General features: G+C 39.8%; 2 protein-coding genes across 3 annotated transcripts; one reads left to right on the top strand and one right to left on the bottom strand.

Annotated features, from left to right (window-relative positions):
• The first annotated feature begins 23 nt into the window (after positions 1-23).
• On the top strand, positions 24-4,434 carry lrrc47 (leucine rich repeat containing 47). The gene is made up of 7 exons (XM_058084946.1): positions 24-622; positions 735-1,199; positions 1,273-1,389; positions 2,290-2,405; positions 2,634-2,736; positions 2,815-2,904; positions 3,194-4,434. The coding sequence occupies exons 1-7, from the start codon at positions 53-55 to the stop codon at positions 3,416-3,418; spliced, it is 1,686 nt and encodes a 561-aa protein (XP_057940929.1). The 5' UTR covers positions 24-52; the 3' UTR covers positions 3,419-4,434.
• Positions 4,435-6,268: 1,834 nt separating this feature from the next.
• LOC131137034 (rhamnose-binding lectin-like) lies at positions 6,269-17,568 on the bottom strand. 2 transcript variants are annotated; one of them, XM_058084520.1, is made up of 16 exons: positions 17,515-17,568; positions 16,034-16,140; positions 15,914-15,946; positions 14,483-14,545; positions 14,187-14,322; positions 13,728-13,843; positions 13,608-13,652; positions 13,343-13,481; positions 12,614-12,717; positions 11,092-11,157; positions 10,698-10,833; positions 10,006-10,121; positions 9,876-9,920; positions 9,172-9,307; positions 7,334-7,437; positions 6,269-6,861 (listed from the first exon to the last, which is right to left on the bottom strand). In XM_058084520.1, the coding sequence occupies exons 2-16, from the start codon at positions 16,062-16,064 to the stop codon at positions 6,848-6,850; spliced, it is 1,284 nt and encodes a 427-aa protein (XP_057940503.1). In that variant the 5' UTR covers positions 16,065-16,140; positions 17,515-17,568; the 3' UTR covers positions 6,269-6,847. The 2 variants fall into 2 exon arrangements, with proteins under 2 accessions (XP_057940503.1, XP_057940504.1); XM_058084521.1 differs by having other exon boundaries at positions 13,343-13,478.
• Positions 17,569-18,541: the final 973 nt, after the last annotated feature.

The following is an 18,541-nucleotide window of genomic DNA, read 5'->3' as shown; positions in this document are numbered from 1 at the left end:
TTTCTTTTGAAGGCATCTAAACGGAAGTCGTGGAATTCTGAGATTCGGCAACATGGACGAGATGAAAACATGGCCAGAAGTAGAGAAAGTAGCGACAGAAAAGAGACGAGAGTTGGTTTTGCAAGGCGCAGCAGCCGACAAGAAGATTTCCACACATGGGGGTCTCACGCCTGCCATTTATTCCCTCAAGCTGCTCAATTATTTGGAAGTTAGCCAGTGTCCGAGTTTGACAAAGCTCCACGACGACATCCAGCATCTGAGCAACCTTCAAAGTCTCATCCTGTGCAGAAACAAACTGGACTGCATACCGGATGTCATCGGCAGCCTCAAGTCCCTAAAAGTTCTGGACGTTTCGGTTAATAACCTGAAGGTTTTGCCAGAAGGAGTCACCCGGCTACAAGAGCTGACCACATTGAATGTGAGCTGCAATAGCATGGAGGCTCTCCCGAATGGGTTGAGCCAGTGCACCAAACTGTCCACCATTAACATCTCAAAGAACCGCATCTCTGGCTTCCCTGAGGATCTCTGCTCGGAGCGCTTGGATCTGCTTTGCACCCTGGTCGCCTCGGATAACGCCATCGTTGAGCTGAGCAGAGATATTTACAGGCTACCTGCTCTAAAGGTAGACTCACTGTGCAATGCTAAATGTGCATTTTACGAGAATAAAGTTGTAACGTGTTTGGAACCAAATCATAAAATCTAAGATTTTGTTCTGCTCATGCCCATCCTTACAGGTTCTGGATCTCTCCAACAACAAGCTGAGCGAGGTCCCATCTACTCTAAGTGACTGCTCTAAGCTGAAGGAGATCAACTTCAAGGGCAACAAGCTGAACGACAAGCGCCTGGAGAAGATGATGAACGGCTGCCAGACCAAGTCCATCCTGGACTACCTCAGAGGAAAAGGGAGGCATGGTGAGGACAGCGGTGACGTGGATGGAGGGCGCAGCTCTGACAAGAAGAAGAGGCAACAGCAGCAGAAGAAAAAGAAGAAGAATAAGGATGAAGAGGAAGATGATGATGAGGTGGAAGAAGTGAACAAAATGGTGGTGAGGGTTCTCCGTGTTTCTGATGCTCCCGACACGCTCAGTGTCAGAGTAAGCACAGAGGTGAAGGATGTGCGGCCTTACTTGGTGTGCTGTGTGGTCCGAGGCATGAACCTCAAACCTGGGAACGCTCTCAAGAGGTTTCTGATTGCTCAGGTACGTAAGCTGATAGCGGAGGTATCCAAACTTTTCACTTGACTTCTAACACTACTTTCCCCCACCCATCAAGACAAAACTCCATGAGGAAATATGCGAGAAGAGGACCATTGCCACCATTGCTACTCATGATGTGCAGCTTCTCAAAGGTCCTCTGGTGTATGAGGCCCAACCTCCCACACAGCTAAAGGTAGGCCCACATCACATCTATCCAACTCTCATGAGATTCAGATTCACCTCCTTATATAGTTGTTAATTCAAAACAAAAATGGCTTCTTATTGGAGGGCAGCGGGGACTGCTGGGGTGCTGGGCTCTAGGTGGGTGCACTCAGGGGCTTGGGGGGTCCGGGGCCAGGTGGGTTGGCTGGCGGGGTTGGTGGTGTGCTAGGGCAATGTCCTGGGGTTTTGCTGAGGTGTCTGATGTTCCTACTCTTCTTTTCTTGTTTTGTCTTATGTAAGGTTCTGTGATTATATGTGTGGAAAAAAATATCACTTATTGAATTGGTAACTGCTCTGGCGTGGAGAAGGGGTAGAATTTAATAAGCTGTGCTTCTTCCTGCTCCTTTTCAGGCATGTGTAGTAATGAGGTGTTGTGTATGTACGTATGTATGTCTGTGTGTTGTGTGTGTGTGTAGTATATATATGTATATATATATATATATATATATATATATATATATATATATATATATATATATATTTGTGTGTGTATACATTTATATGTGTATATACATGTGTGTGTGTGTATATACATACATGTATATGTGTGTGTGTGTGTGTGTATATATGTGTGTGTGTATATACATATATGTGTATATATGTGTGTGTGTGTATATATGTATATATATATATGTATATGTGCGTGTATGTATATGTATGAATATGTGTATGTATGCTGCATATATATGTATGTGTGTGTGTATATATGTAAGTATATAAATAGATATTGTAAGTGTAGCGTATTGTAAGTGTATATGTGAGATACATTAATGTAACATAGTATGCATGTCTGAAATAAATTAAGAAGAAAAAAAAAGAATTCTCTCCCTCTGAATTAATACATGCTCTCTTTACTGTATGTCCTGCCAAGATTGTGCCACTGGGTCGGAAGGAGATGACGGCCGTGGAGCTGATAAGACATCTTCAACTGGAGGCTAACGAGCTGAGGAAGCAGAAGAAAAGGCAGAATGTCACTGGCCTCCACAAGTCAGTCACACAATAATTAATTTTGCCTTATTGCTCTATTTTGTTTACAATTTTAAATAGAGGTCTGTCAATAGTAGGGATGTCCCCATCTGATCTCCAGGATAACAAGCTTTGTTTTTTAAATGTGGTACATGGCTTAAGGTTAAGTGTCAAGATAGACGTAGTATTGGGTGCTTGTGCTACACAACTTCTCTCAGTATTTATTGCATACTTGCCTTTTTCTTGTAGATACCTGCAGCTTCTGCAAGGAAAAGCGCTGTATCCCTGCTTAGTGGACGCAGAGGGACATGTCATCTCATTCCCGCCTATCACAAACAGTGAGAAAACCAAGGTGTGTGATTTCTATTCTGGGTTTCATCTACAGGACTTTCAGCAGAACCCACCTCAGATATTTTTGTATCCTCAACAGATCAAGAGGACAACCAAAGAGTTATTCTTGGAGGTGACGAGCGCAAGCAGCCTGCAGATCTGTAAAGATGTAATGAACACTTTGATTGCAGTAAGGTTTCTCTCTTACTTTTTTCCCCCCAATACAGCGTTATCTCCATAGTTGTGAAGCTTGTTGATCTCAAAGTTGATGTTGATGAGCAGTCATCAGAAATCAGGGGTACCCAAACTTTTTCATACCATTTTATGACTCAAATTGCTCCCCAGAAGAATTGGAATGAATTGAGCTGGTGTAAGATTCACCAAATCGTTTTGGTTCGCACACGTTTCGCTTCGAGTTGGACCTTCTGGAATGAATTAATGACACTAACCAAGGTTCCACTGTACCTCTTCCCTCACAGAAAATGGCCGAGTTGAACAAGTTTACAGCCGAGCACCGGGATGAGGCGGAGTCCAGTGGGGAGGGGGATATCGCACCACCAGACCAGGAAGCAAGTGCAGACGTATCCCATGAACTGACCATCCAGCAGGTTCGAACGGTGGACCAGGATGGGAACCTGAAGGTGGTCTACCCATCTAAGACGGACCTCTCCGAAGACATCCCTAACTTAACCGTCATTTGGTAGTTTTCATTCAGAATGAATATCACAGCGCTAAGAATACATTTGCCACTAAATAAGAAAATTAACTAATTAATTCATTCATTTTCTACCGCTTTTTCCTCACGAGGGTCGCGGGGGTGCTGGAGCCTATCCCAGCTGTCTTTGGGCGAGAGACCCTGGACCCTGGACTCCCCAGCCAATCACAGGGCACATATAGACAAACAACCATTCACACTCACATTCATACCTATGGACAATTTGGAGTCGCCAATTAACCTAGCATGTTTTTGGAATGTGGGAGGAAACCGGAGTACCCGGAGAAAACCCACGCATGCACGGGGAGAACATGCAAACTCCACACAGAGATGGCCGAGGGTGGAATTGAACCCTGGTCTCCTAGCTGTGAGGTCTGTGCGCTAACCACTCGACCGCGTGCCGCCAAAATGAATTCATTAAAGAGAAAATAAAATTCAAGTGAAGCTTAGTGACATTTTTAGTGCTTGTATGTTCAACCAAAATCAATAAATCAATGACATAATATTTAGTCTATAAAGACATTTTTTGTTCTTTGCGGTTTGTATATGCACGCTGGACTCGGTAAAAAATTTAACTATGGAATCAAGCCGCAGGATCTGCAAAAAGCATAAATAAATTTACCCTTTTTTGTAGTTTTCTTAAATTTATGACATGTATGATTTAAATCTAAATCTAGCCCACATATGCTAAATGCTAGTATAGGCAACCATCTATTTACATTCACAGGTGTAAGCAACCTCCAAGTACTTGTAAGTGCCCACACAAGGGTTTCCGAAGACCCCGCTTACTTGCTCTGATGGTGCAGCTGTTTTTTCCATTGCAACTGTTGAACAAAGAGGAAATGTTGGCTTACAGGAAATTAGCACATTTTGGCAAAAATATATCTTACAATCTGTGGTAATTTTGTTGTAAATGTATAATCTGGCTTACAAAATGGCTTGCTTGACTGCTTGTACGTTGGTTGGCCTTGTGTGTTTTGCCTGCAAATAAATGATTACTGATGACTACTATTATTACTATTATTCTTACGTAACAGGATTTATTTTGAGCAAAAATGGTGAATCTGTCCTTTTGCCACGTTATAATTTTAATCGATCTCAGTTCCTATAAAATTAACACCTCTATTCAAAGAATCACAAAGATGTAGAGGGTGTAGTCTACAAAAGCAAATAACCATCAGGGTGCCTTCACAGCTGTGGCTGTAGGCAACCTGATGTAGTTTTGTATAAACCACAGCTACATTTGCAGTATCATAAGTGTTTATCCCCTACCTCTTCTAAATGTGGACGACATTCCCACAAGATTTCATTTGTGCTTTCTTCCCCAGGTGTGAAACCATACAGTACCTGTTGGCAACAAGTGTAGAAGGGCTCAGGGATTCAATGTTTTGGACCTGACTTGGAAGTCTTTTGTATGTGCATGTGTAGTCCGGTCACGGCGTCCATAGTTGCCCCCGTGAACAAATATAACTTGTCCGACAAGAGGTGGCCAAGACATTATTGTTCATCAGGAGAAGTTTCGGAGGTGATGAGCAGGTTTGGTGTTAAGGACGGGAAAATGGTGATAGAGTTTGGAAGAAATTGAAGTCTTTAGGTGACAGCTGTGTATTGAGCTGCCAAGGAGAAGAAAAAAAGAGGAAGTGGGGGGGTTCGGCAGTAGTCCGGACCTCTTTGGGAATGCTTGGGAGGGAGTGTGACCAATCACAGGAGTGCGTTTGCAAAGAAATACAGCTGGAATAGGTACAGGTTCTGGGAGATCTAGAACAGGGGTTCCCAAACCTGACCAACTCAGGGCTAACTTGAAAATCTAAAAAATGTCTGCGGCCCACCTTTGTCCTATAAACAGTACATAGACGAAATGCTGCCTTCTCAGAGCACTTAACTTAATAATAATAATTAACATTATTATAAAAATGAGCATAATAATAATAAACTTTATTATTATTACGATTCAGGAGTGAAATGAAAGCAGGGGGATAAAGGAAACCCAAACTTTTAATCTGTGGTGTACACACAAGACAGAATTAATTCTCATACTTTTCATAACTGCATTAAAGACTGGCATGATGACCAGAGAGCTACGTTCCAATCATAAACTGTATAAGGTTCCTAAAATATTGTGACAGGTCAATAACACTCAATAGGTTATTACTTAGGACAATATTTTTTTTATCGTACAATAAATATTTTGCAATGAAAATATTATTAGCAAAAATGAATCATATTTTTAATGACTTCTCATGGCCCATCTGCATCCCACACTTTGGGAAACTGATCTAGAAAGCATTCTGTGCTGGTTATTGTATGTAGCTGCTCTATAGGACTCCACAAAGGGCCGAAAAATTAGCATAATTGGTCCCCTTTCATTAAAGTGAATTATTGTATCCGTCTGTAAGCATATCTATACTTGGAGTGGGCGGGGCATAAACTGGAAGTGGTGGTTTAACTGGAAATGGGTGGGCCTTAAAGGGGAACTGCACTTTTTTTGTAATTTTGCCCATCATTCACAATCCTTATGTGAAACATGAACACATATTTCTTTCCCTTTTCTGTGCATTATAACGCAACAAAATGATTTAATATGAGCTAGCTAACCAAGCACATAATTTGGACACACTTATTTCGACTATGAAGCCCTCTAAAAAAAAAAAACAACGTTGCATCGTTTGACATACATGTTGTGATCATGCATTAACATGTACAATGATGATAATATGTAATAGTTGTAGTATCTTACCGTATTTTGCTGATTTAAAACACGACTGAAACTTCCTGATTTCACATACTTACTGTATGCTAGTTCCGTCAACACACATGAAATACAAGGTAAATGGGGGATTTATATTTTTATTTAAATTTCCCCTTTCTTCACAGAAAATACCAGAGTTGAACAAGTTTACAGCCAAGTATTGTGAGGAGGTGGGGTCTGATGGGAAAGAAAATCGCCCACCATAGCTAGTGCAGACACTTCAGGCAAACTGACCCTCCAGCGGGTTAGACCAAGGGAGTTAGACCAAGACCAATGGGGCCCTGGAGGTGGTCTAGCAACCCCTAATGTAACCATCATTTGGTAGTCTAAACTAAAGGTGATTATTACAGCACTGAGAATACATAGGGAAAAAAATAAATTAATGGAGGTGCCCATTAGTGCCCCTTAATTGATTTTTTTTCGACTGAATAAAATCAATAAATAACTGCATTAACCTTATCGATGAATAATTTTTCATAAGAATATCTAGCCTATAGGTATTTTTTTCCTTGTCTGCTGCATTGTAAAAATAAATCGTAAATATAACAGAGAGAAGAATAAAGCATATTCGATAAGTAAAAGTCAAGAAAAACCCCACCATCAAAAATGCATCGTTGTACACTGACCTCAGTAACAAACATCCCGTTATGTTCACTGAGCAATGTTGGGTTAATTCCATGAATCTGCAAAAAGCACATAAATACGTTGTTAATTGTTATTGTTATTATTTGGAGTATTTATGAACCTACATGCTTCATACACGTCAGACACATATTCAACTGCAAAGGGAGTCAGACCTCTTGGCAGTGATACGGTTGCTTTGTCTCTGTGGGGCATGCCCCAACACAACAACGTATTCATACGTCTTTTAGGTTTTGTTTTTATTTACATATGTGTACACACATAATTCAGGTCCAAAAGTGAAAATTTTGTTGCAATAATACAATTTCAGATGAACTACATTAATGAACCTACAAATGCTCTTTATGTACAATAATAAAACAATCATTGCATCATATTATGGACTAAAAACAATAAAAACTGATTTTAAAAAAAGGTTAATTGAAGATTATGGTGAAAACGTAAACACTAACACTTTATCCATGGTACATTTACACCACATATCTAAAACCAATTAGGCAGCTTCCTACTTACGTTTACACACGTACGTAACCCTCAGGTACTTGTAGGTTCCCCCACAGGGGTCTCCAAAGATACCATTGCTCGCTCTGATGGTGCAGCTTTTTTCCCCATTGCAACTGTTAAACAAATAGGAAATGTTATTGTACAGGAAATTAACACATTTTCGGCAAAAAATAAGACAATCTTTGTCGTAATTGTGTGACCTGGCTTGCAAAATAGTAGCAATAAGTTTGTTGGAAAAGAAAATGACCACACTGAATAAAGTGACTTCCTTAGCGGCCATTTTAGAAGAATCCTCATTGTGTATTTGGTAATGGCAATGGTAATGGTAATGGTTTTATTTCATTTGAACATGCATCAGATTACAATTGAGTGCATCCCATAATCAGTTCACAGTTCCACATGTCCAAAAGGAGTAGGAAGAAGCAAAGCTTATTAAATCCTACTCCTCCATCTGGTACTTTTACAATCAGTAACTGTTACATTTGTTCACTTCCTGCTTTCCATAATACAGTTTAAGGTTTTGTTTTGTTTTTTAATAATGCACGAGGTGATATGACCATACAATGACATAATACATTTGTATTAATATAAAAAGTATATTTTATACATAGCATGCTATGTGGAAGAGTGTATAATCTAATAAACTATATTATGATTGCAACATAATCTGAACTCATGATCACAAATGTTTATGTTTAATGACTTTTGCTCCAGGCAACCTCCTGATGTAGTTTTGTATGAACTCCATAAGATGGCAGTAGCTGCATGTAGAGCAGAGGTAGGGAACCTATGGCTCGGGAGCCAGGTAGGGCTCTTTTGATGACTGTATCTGGCTCTCAAGCATTTCTTACCACAATAAAAATGTATTTTTGCTAACATTTTAAAGTAAACCATCACCGAAATGACTGTTGAAAATAATATTCAAAATCAACAACTTTCTTATGCATTTTAATTCGTCCATCTATATTCTGCTGCAATACGGCCAACCATATCTATCTTTCCTGATGATATTTTCCAGGTCAAACACCAAAACTTGATTATTACTGGGTAATGCTGTAGTCTACCTCGGTCATTGAGATGTCAAAAAAACATGTAAATGTAAACTTTCCTCCTTTAGTCAAATAGCTAAAGCTGCAGAACCAAGCCTTCTGGTGAAGATGGCCAAAAGAATTAAATACGTGTACTGAATACGGTTCAAAACTATGCAGCAGCAGAAGTTGCATTAATGGCAGCAAGTATTTGATTTATTATTAGACACTGCGCTGTTCACGAAAGTATGCTGGCCACACCCCATTGGCGTGGGGTAGTGTGCCTGGTCTACATAATTAGAGCCCATTATATCTAAAACTGTTGGTCTTACATAAAAATGCACACATTTTATTGCATTCAAAATGCATATGGCTCTCACAGATACACATTTTAAAATATCTGGCCTTCATGGCTCTCTTAGCCAAAAAGGTTCCCGACCCCTGATGTAGAGTATTATGAGCATCCCAGCATCTTTTTTCTACCCCCTTTAAATGTAATTTAAAGGGGACTGTCATTTTGGACCACAAGAGCAAAACTGTTCTTTGATTGTCATGCCTCAACCTTTAGAGGAACTTTGGATCCTGTACCAACACCTCAAACCAGAGTTGTCCCACCGAGTCATTGAGCATGAACTGATTAAGGTTCCTGTTGCCATTTTGGATGGACCCATGCAATGCATCATGATGAAATGCACGGCATATTGTAAGCTAACCTGAAACAAAAAGCATGCTAACCAAGGCGGATGCTAACCAAGGTTCCACTTTATTGTGTTACTATTTTATTTATGTGTGGTTTCCTCCCCAAGTGTGCAATCATACCTGTTTGCGACGATTGATTTAACGTCGCCTCTGCATTCATCGTTTTGGACCTGAGATGGAGGTCTTTCAAATATGCACGTGGTCTGGTCACTGCGTCCAAAGATGGCCCCGTGGACACCTATAACGTATCCCTCCTCTGACAAAAAAGAGAAACAATTGTGATTTAACCAGGATGGCAAGGTGTAAAAAACTAACATGGGTGTCCAACAAGGGCCACATACAAATTGGAGGATGGGGGCATGCTACATTTTGTGCATTAAATATGATCATTCATTCATTTTCTACCGCTTATCCTCACGAGGGTCGCGCGATGGGGTGCTGGAGCCTATCCCAGCTGTCTTCGGGCGAGAGGCGGGGTATAACCTGGACCGGTTGCCAATTAACCTAGCATGTTTTTGGAATGTGGGAGGAAAACCCACGCATGCACGGAGAGAACATGCAAACTCCACCCAGAGATGGCCAAGGGTGGAATTGAACCTGGGTGTCCTAGCTGTGAGGCCTGCACGCTAACCACACTTCCACTGTGCAGCCCGCATGCAGATTAATGTACATGTATGTTAAACTACCCGAATAAAATAGCTTTGTGTAGTCTTATCTTTGTGTTTTAGGTAGCAAAGCAAATTAGAGTCATATCTAATAACATAGCTCATTAGAAATTCATTTTATTTTTGATGACATCTATATAAACCATAAAAATAACTTACCACAAGACAAATGTGCCAAAGAGTCCTCACATGCCAAGACATGAACTGATGAAATCAAATCAAACATGTTAGCGATCATGTGATCCACATTGTAGTATACGACATACGTGGCTGTAGTTTCCACACATACAGGTCTTCGGTGGCAAGCAGGTGAAGTTGGTGTCCAAATATTTAAAGATGCCAGGGCAGGGATCAGAAGTGCGGAAAACATCGACGTTCAGTTCACATCTTTTCTTGCCATTACATCTGCAGACAAAATGAGAACAAATATGTGATGAAGCAGAAGAAATACGAAGGCGCTTCCTCAACACATGGGTGTGAAACGCAGTCATTGTGTAGTGTGTATGTGTGTAAGTGATCCTTTATTTGATTTCTTTATTCTTTAATTATTTTTGTGTTTACAAGTAAAAAAAATTGTACATTTTTTTGTGTTTACAAGTGTAAACATAAGAGCTGTCTGGAGTTGGTGATCGATGCAAACATGGCAAACTTTGGAAATTTTGGAATATTTCAGCACACTTATGTTAGCCATACATGCTTGATGCCGCTTTTGTGCTACTGTGCAAGTGTACCTCACGCTGCGGCCAATCAATGCAGGTTACCTTTTCCACTGCCTGTATACTGCTAACTCAAAATTAACAAAATTCGTAAGAAGCAAAGCCTATTTAATCATCCCCATTCTCCATTTTACAAGAATTACTAGCAATTTGTTCAGTTAGTGTATTCGATATAATCCACTTTCCATGTTCAGTAATGATATTATATTCATTCATTCATGTTCATTTGACTAATAATGCTTTCCAAACAAGTGCAAGGAATAACCTTGTCTTGAGGACGTCCACGGCGCCCTCCTGAGAGCACTCTGTGTCGGCAAGCTGCTGCGGAGGTCGACCCTCACTGCAGATTTCTGGATCTGTGCGGCCGTACAAACCCTCCCGGACGCTGATCACTCCAGAAGCTGTCACAGGCCGAGAGAGACGTTATTGATACATAAGGAGTGGACCTATATACTGTATATGAATGCAATGCTGTTGAGTCCAGCCTTTATATTATAACTGTAGTACAGTTTGAAACACAGGTGCATACCAGACTTAATCTGTTTTGGCAGTATAAAGACACAGTACATGACTAAGTTGTTAAACATAATATTAAAAAAATCATAAACAAATAATGGTTTTCCAGTTAAATACATTTGTGAAGAAGACTGAAGTCTTACCACACTTAAGGCGATGGACATTTCCAAGGCTGTCACAAGTGGTTGCACGCTGCACTGGAGAAGCAACTGTGGAAACCAATATGAATGTACAAACAAACAATGCCTTAAATGTATGACACAGGCTGTGTTCGAAACCGCATACTTACCTAGTACTCATACTAACTTTTTGAGTATGTAGTGTGTCTATACTGGCAGTATGCGATTTTTGAGTGTGCGAGAAGGCCAGAAATGTTGAGTATGTATCATCAGCTTACTAATCATACTCAAATTACCCAGGATGCAACGCGAGGTGACGTCACCGCGGGAAAAAAAGTTGACTGAACACTGAGCCAGCAGGATGGACCAAACGGCGATGTCAAGCAGGATGTATAGCGAGTTGGTTCGCGTCTTGTTTTCAAAGTAAAAGCAGTGATTTATCATTATGTGTTTTTTTTGTATGGCAAAAGGGGGTGTTTTATTTTGTGAAAATAACCTGAAGTGCGTTGCTCATTTCAGCTAGCTTAAATTTTGCCGAATTCGTCCGAACGAAATTGTAAACATACACGGTTGGTATTTGGAGAAATAAATGGCACACTCGGGATCTAAACGGCCACTTTCTCGCCTGATTTAAAAAAAAATCTCAATAAAGTGATTAATTTAAAGAGTTTAGAGCTAAAGTGAAATCAGCTTCAGTCTGTCGATTTCGGCTGGGGTAGGAGTGCAATGCATTGTGGGTTAACATGTAGTATGCAGTCTGGAGTGTGGATAGTATGGGCATGGGAGTATGTAGTAGTTAGTATGCGGTTTCGAACACAGCCACACTTTCGGAACCTGCTGACTAACAACCTGACAAAATGCAGGTTTTGTGCACTCAAAACTGGCTTATTGTTTGCAGTGTTACATCACCTGGCGCTCACAAAACATTCATGTCAGTGATAACTGTGACGATTCGGGTACCACATGATTTTAGATAAAATGTCTGTTAATCCAATTTCATTTTCATTCATTCATTCATTTTCTGCGGCTTATCCTCACAAGGGTCGCGGAGGGGTTCTGGAGCCTATCCCAGCTGTCTTCGGGCGAGAGGCCCCGTTCACCCTTGGACTGGTTGCCAGCCAATCACAGGGCACATATAGACAAACAACCATTCACACTCACATTCATACCTATGGACAATTTGGAGTCGCCAATTAACCTAGCATGTTTTTGGAATGTGGGAGGAAACCGGAGTACCCGGAGAAAACCCACGCATGCACGGGGAGAACATGCATACTCCACACAGAGATGGCCGAGGGTGGAATTGAACTCGGGTCTCCTAGCTGTGAGGTCTCCGCGCTAACCACTTGACCGCCGTGCAGCCCAATTTCATTTTCAAATTATATTAAATCCAAAAAACAGAAAATCATTGCATCATATTATTTACTAAGGACCTCTGATGATTTCAATAAAATCTGATGAAAAACGAAGGAAATAGGTTCCCTGCCCCGGGTCATGGTGCAATTTAAATATAAACTGAGAGATAACTAGGCTGTTAAGTACTTACATTCACAGGTGTAAATAATTTTCAGGTACTTGTAGGTTCCCCCACAGGGGTCTCCAAAGTTCGCGTTGTTTGCTCTGATGGTGCAGCTCTTTTCCCCATTGCAACTGTTGGACAAATAGGAAACGATGGCTTACAGGAAATTAGCAAATAAGTTTATGTTACAGACACAAATGACAAATATTCACAATTCAAATTTAAACATGAATGAAAATAGCATGGCTGACGAGTGGTTAGCGTGCGGGCCTCACAGCTAGGACACCTGAGTTCGAGTCCACCCTCGGGGATCTATATGTGGAGTTTGCATGTTCTCCCCGTGCATGCGTGGGTTTTCTCCGGGTACTCCGGTTTCCTCCCACTTTCCAAAAACATGCTAGGTTAATTGGCGACTCCAAATTGTCCATAGGTATGAATGTGAGTGTGAATGGTTGTTTGTCTATATGTGCCCTACATGTGATTGGTTGGGGACCAGTCCAGGGTGTACCCGGCCTCTCGCCCAAAGACAGCTGGGATAGGCTCCAGCCAATGAGGATAAGCGGTAGAAAATGAATGAATGAATGAAATGAATACCTGTTATATGTGCTGTCTACAATATTCAAACGAGAATGAGATAATCCTGCTCCATCTACATTATGCTAATTGTGGGGCATATCTATTCTTATCCCCACTGCATGTGGCCTAAATTCTTGCAAAATGCGATACGTGATTATTTCCCCAAGAGTGCAATCATACCTGTTTGCAACGGTTGACTTGACTTTGCCTTTGCATTCGTCATTTTGGACCTGAGATGGCGGCCTTTCGAATATGCATGTCCTCTGGTCAGTGCGTCCATATATGGCATTTTTGACAACTATGACTTGTTCTTCTTCTGCTAAAAACGAGAGACAATTGTGATGTAAGCAGGATGGAAACAGTGGGTGGGGGCACAACATCCAAATAAGTACTCAAGAATATTAGAATCAAATCTATATAAACCACACCAGTGAGTCAATCTTACCACATGACAAATGTGCCAAAGAGTCCTCGCATGCCAAGACATGAACTAATCAAACCAAATAAAACATGTTAGCGATCATGAGATTGTTTACAACATACATGCGGTACTTTTCATACGTACAGAATTTGGGTGGCACACAAGTGAAGTTGGTTTCTAAATATTTAAAGATGCCAGGGCAGGGATCAGAAGTACGAAAAACATCGATGTTCAGTTCACATCTTTTCTTGCCATTACATCTGCAGACATAATCATAAAAGATTGTGATGGAATAGAATAACGTCCATGTTAACCCACCATCAAAGGAGACAACCCATATTTTGTGATGATAACTATAGAGCTGAAAGAGTGTGGCTGCTCAGTAAAATGTAATACGATACTGTTAAGAACTGAACAGGTGAGTAGTTTTACTTTACTTTTACTAGCTTTGTGGAAGTTTTATCAAATAGTACAACTTAAGTTGTAAATATACAACTTTTGATCGTGTTTAGGCCAGCAGTGGCTGGCTCTGACTGCACATCCACTGCTGTACCTGGTGCTATTGGTGCTATGCTATTGAAGATACTTGAAGATAATGAATACCTCATCTTGAGGATGTCCACAGCGCCCTCCTGAGAGCACTCCGTGTCAGCAAGCTGCTGTGGAGGTCGGCCCTCACCGCATATTTCTGGGTCTGTGCGGCCATACACACCACCCTGGACGCTGATCACTCCAGAATCTGTCACGTGCAGAGAGACATTATTGATCCATAAGGTGTGCACCTCTAGGCATGTATCCTACAGCCACATTTTAACAGTTGGCCTGGTCTACGACATAAGAGCCCATGAGGTCATTCATCCAGTTGAAATTAATTTGTCAAAAAGATTGAGAAGTCTTACCACACTTGAGGAAATGCACGTTCCCAGGGCTTTCACAGGTGGTTACACGCTTTGTAGGCACAACTGTAGAAACCAACGTAAATGATTGAACAAAACAAAAATGCCTATATACATCTAATAAGGAGTTTCCTAACTTTACCCAACCACATACACAGAAATTCATTGATGCTGGAGGCCACTTAAACCAATCCATGTAATGGTAATGGTAATGGTTCTATTTCATTTGAACATGCACCAGATTCCAATTGAGTGCATCCCATAATCAGTTCACAGTTCCACATGTCCAAAAGGAGTAGGAAGAAGCAAAGCTTATTAAATCATACCCCTCCATCTGGTACTTTTACAATCAGTGACTGTTACATTTGTTCACTTCCTGCTTTCCTAATATAGTTTAAGTTTTTGTTTTTATGTATTTTTGTCCCATACCGAAGTACGAGGTGATATGACCATCCAATGACATAATGAGTATCATAGTAAGTGTCAATATAGTGATATATATAGCACATCATGACTGGTTCAAGACTCTTCATCCTTGTATTTAGCAAACATCAACTGCTTGTATTGTTTCTTGAATTGGCTCATCGTTGTGCATTGTTTGACTTCCTTACTCAATCCATTCCATAGTTTGATTCCACATACTGAAATGCTATGGCTTTTTAACGTAGTCCTAGCATATAAGTGTTTCAAATGTACTTCTTCCCTGAGATCATATTTCTCCTCTATTATTCTCCTCTAGTATTGGATGACATTTTTAGGTAATTGGTTATTTTTAGCCTTATGCATTATTTTAGCTGTTTGAAGATGAACTATATCAGCAAGTTTAAGTATTTGTGATTTTATTTTATTTTATTGTATTTTTATACTTTTATAATGCCTCATAACAACTCAATCGCAAGATCTCATAGTGTATAGACTGGCCATATATTTCATCTCATATTTCATATTATCTTGCAAACTGTATTGTATATAACTCTGGGTAAAATTGTTGTAGCCCATATTTCCACACAATAAGTAATATATGGTAGAACCAGAGAGCAATAAAGAGTGTGGAGTGATTTCTGATTGAGAACAAATTTTGCTTTGTTCAATATTGAAATGTTTCTCGTCACCTTATGTTGTATATTTGTAATATGAGGTTTCCAGCTCATATTTTCATCTATTGTGATCCCCAGAAATTTATTTTCCTTCACCCTTTCAATGTCTACACCGTCTATTTGTATTTGCTGGGACGTGTCCTTTCTGCTGTTACCAAACAGTATGATTTTAGTTTTACTTAGGTTCAAGGACAATCTATTATTATCAAACCATCTTTTTAACATGACATCCTAAATTTGTGGCAAATTAGTGTTATATTTAATACTAGTGTTATCTCTCCAAATCACTTTTATTCACCCAAATAAAATATGCCCGTCCCACAAAAACAATAGTCACCTGTTTTGAAGAGGAAGCATGTTGCTATGAGCACTGGAAATAGAAGAAGAAAAGAAAAACAATAAAAGGTCATTTTAACATTTTAATTAGATATATACTAGAATAGAATAGAATACTCACACAGTGTTGAGCTGAGTTTAAGGTAGGGCATGATTCAGGTGATCCAGTCAAGGCTGAGATGTATCACTAATGATGGTGGAAGGATCATTTTATATCACTGGAGGAGCCTGTAAAAGCTGTCAATCAATTGCCATGCCCGCACATGACTCCACCTTGACTTGCAAAAAATCTAAATTATGATCCATCATGTGGCCAGTGACGTTTAATGTAGTTATTTATTTACTTATTTTTAATCACATCACTTTTAATCAATCACTTAAAATCATCACTGAGAATAACGTTTGTTAATTAATTGTCAAAGATTATTGGATTGACAATAATATTAATATAAAAAAATATATAATATATATATATATATATATAATATTTTATATAACAAAATTATATTTTTGAAATATTTCACTTTGTGCGTAGTAAATCTATAGAAGATACAATTTGACAACAACATGGGCGGCCCTTTTAATTATAATCAGACAATCAGTAGCCAATTGTGCACCTGACACCTCAATTAAAATATGGCTTGTAACCGGATTTACTGGTTAATCAATGGGCGGCGGTGGCTCAGAAGGTACAGTAGATCCAATTCTGCTTCGTCATCCCAGTCATAACTGTTGTTTCTTTGGGCAAGACACGTCATTCACCGCCTCCAAAAAAAGTCACCCAAAAATATTAGAAAATAATATTGTACAAAAAGAAAAATAACTAGTTACATGTGTGGCAGAATAATAACGTACGTGTATAGGTTATTAAATTGTCAGACGGCAGAATAACACTGTTTAGTTAACATTCAAGTTTAAGCTCCATTATGACTTCCAAAGGCAGGGACTCAAATAATAGCACTGTCTGCATGTCCACTTTAAGTTATGAAGAACACGCAAAAAGGGGACATTAAATTGGCTTCACTTAAATTTGCTCAAGACGCCCTTTTGGCCCTGTTTTTGAGGAAAAAAAATAATTTCCAACAAGTGGTTGTTTTTGTAAATATCACATGATTTGGGCCGCATGTGCATGTTTGGCTGTGTAATCTCCAAGTGTACATGAATGCACCATTGTTCGAAAAAAAGCTAGCTCAACACTGATAGCAGGTTGCTAGTTTTGATACTGCTTGTGTACATCATTCGTATGCGTTGTGTGACTTAAACACGACCACAAAGAACCTTTTGGACCTTCAAACGCCTTTGGACAAACCCACGCTCCTCTGTACACACATATATTACCGAAAAAGCCTATCCACTTGCTTAATAAAGATGGCAAAATGATTATCTGACTGGAATCTCCCATGGTGTCCCAACTCTAAAAGAACTATCACTCTCTTTTTAATAGTATCCGAAATACAAAAAATCAACAATAAAGCCTCGTTTTCGGGTGAATTGCGTCTCATAACGCCAGGTTTTCACTGCTGCGCCATGTGGGGATTAATTGGAACATCAATATGATGGTAATCTTCAAGATGAAACACTCAAAATAATCATTAAACTTACTTATTTCTCATATGATGCACACAGAGCAATGAACTTCACGCTTTCGCCTTTCTGGTCTCTTTGTGCTGTGAGGTGGTCAGGCGCACTCGTAATTGTGAGTGTTTGGCGCTAATTATTTTCTTATTCACGTACCCCCATGACAACACGCTACTTTGGGAACCTGTCTTGTAAGTCCACACAAATACCTTTTAACTTTTACCAAGTGTATAGTTGAAAGCATACTGTCAAAACTTTCTTTTAAACAAAAACTAAAAAGAAACCCTCTGGCTTCTTGTGGTAAAATGTAAAAAGGTCAAATTCTGATCATTGTTGAAGGGTGTGTGTCAGTTGTATAATTACATGTTGATTGTGTTTAGCTGTTGGGTTGAACACAGCTTGCTTATTAGTGTTAGATGTAGACACGCTACAATAGGTGTTGCATTGCATGCGAACGAGTACATTCTAATCCGCTTTGCTCTGTAGTCTTTCTGTTGTGCTGGTCTGACCAGCATACTTGGTGTTTCCTTGCTTGCGGAATCTGGATTTGTGCTTCCCGCCAAAATGTCACCCACGGCCTGCCTCGGACGCTCACTTCACTGTGATCGGTCCCACTTTCAAGCGTTCCCGCAGACTTCCGGACTACTGCCGAACCCCACTTTCTAATCTAGTGGGAGTTGATAATAAGTGAATAATGCCTTTGGAGAGCTACTTGAAAAGTGGTTAGGAGCTACTGGTAGCTCCACATGTCCAAAAGGAGTAGGAAGAAGCAAAGCTTATTAAATCCTACCCCTCCATCTGGTACTTTTACAATCAGTAACTGTTACATTTGTTCACTTCCTGCTTTCCATAATACAGTTTAAGTTTTTTTTTTGTTTTTTGAATATAGAATTTTTAAATTTTTTGTCCCGTACCAAAGTACGAGGTGATATGACCATCCAATGACATAATGGGTACCATAGTAAGTGTCAATATAGTGATATATATAGCACATCATGACTGGATCAAGACTCTTCATCCTTGTATTTAGCAAATATCAACTGCTGATATT

The sequence above is a fragment of the Doryrhamphus excisus genome, chromosome 10 (genome assembly GCF_030265055.1).
Source record: "Doryrhamphus excisus isolate RoL2022-K1 chromosome 10, RoL_Dexc_1.0, whole genome shotgun sequence".
Taxonomy (NCBI): domain Eukaryota; kingdom Metazoa; phylum Chordata; class Actinopteri; order Syngnathiformes; family Syngnathidae; genus Doryrhamphus; species Doryrhamphus excisus.
This window is presented reverse-complemented; position numbering and strand designations above follow the sequence as displayed.

What these genes read in the sequence shown, in the direction of transcription:
- lrrc47 (XM_058084946.1), top strand. Translation starts at nt 53, where the DNA reads ATGGACGAGATGAAAACATGGCCAGAAGTAGAGAAAGTAGCGACAGAA. An exon ending in AATGTCACTGGCCTCCACAA is followed by an intron (nt 2,406 to 2,633) that starts GTCAGTCACACA and finishes TTTTTCTTGTAG; the next exon opens with ATACCTGCAGCTTCTGCAAG. An exon ending in TAATGAACACTTTGATTGCA is followed by an intron (nt 2,905 to 3,193) that starts GTAAGGTTTCTC and finishes CTTCCCTCACAG; the next exon opens with AAAATGGCCGAGTTGAACAA.
- LOC131137034 (XM_058084520.1), bottom strand. Translation starts at nt 16,064, where the DNA reads ATGCCCTACCTTAAACTCAGCTCAACACTGT. An exon ending in TAAACTCAGCTCAACACTGT is followed by an intron (nt 15,947 to 16,033) that starts GTGAGTATTCTA and finishes TTCTATTTCCAG; the next exon opens with TGCTCATAGCAACATGCTTC. An exon ending in TTTGGCACATTTGTCTTGTG is followed by an intron (nt 9,308 to 9,875) that starts GTAAGTTATTTT and finishes CTTTTTTGTCAG; the next exon opens with AGGAGGGATACGTTATAGGT.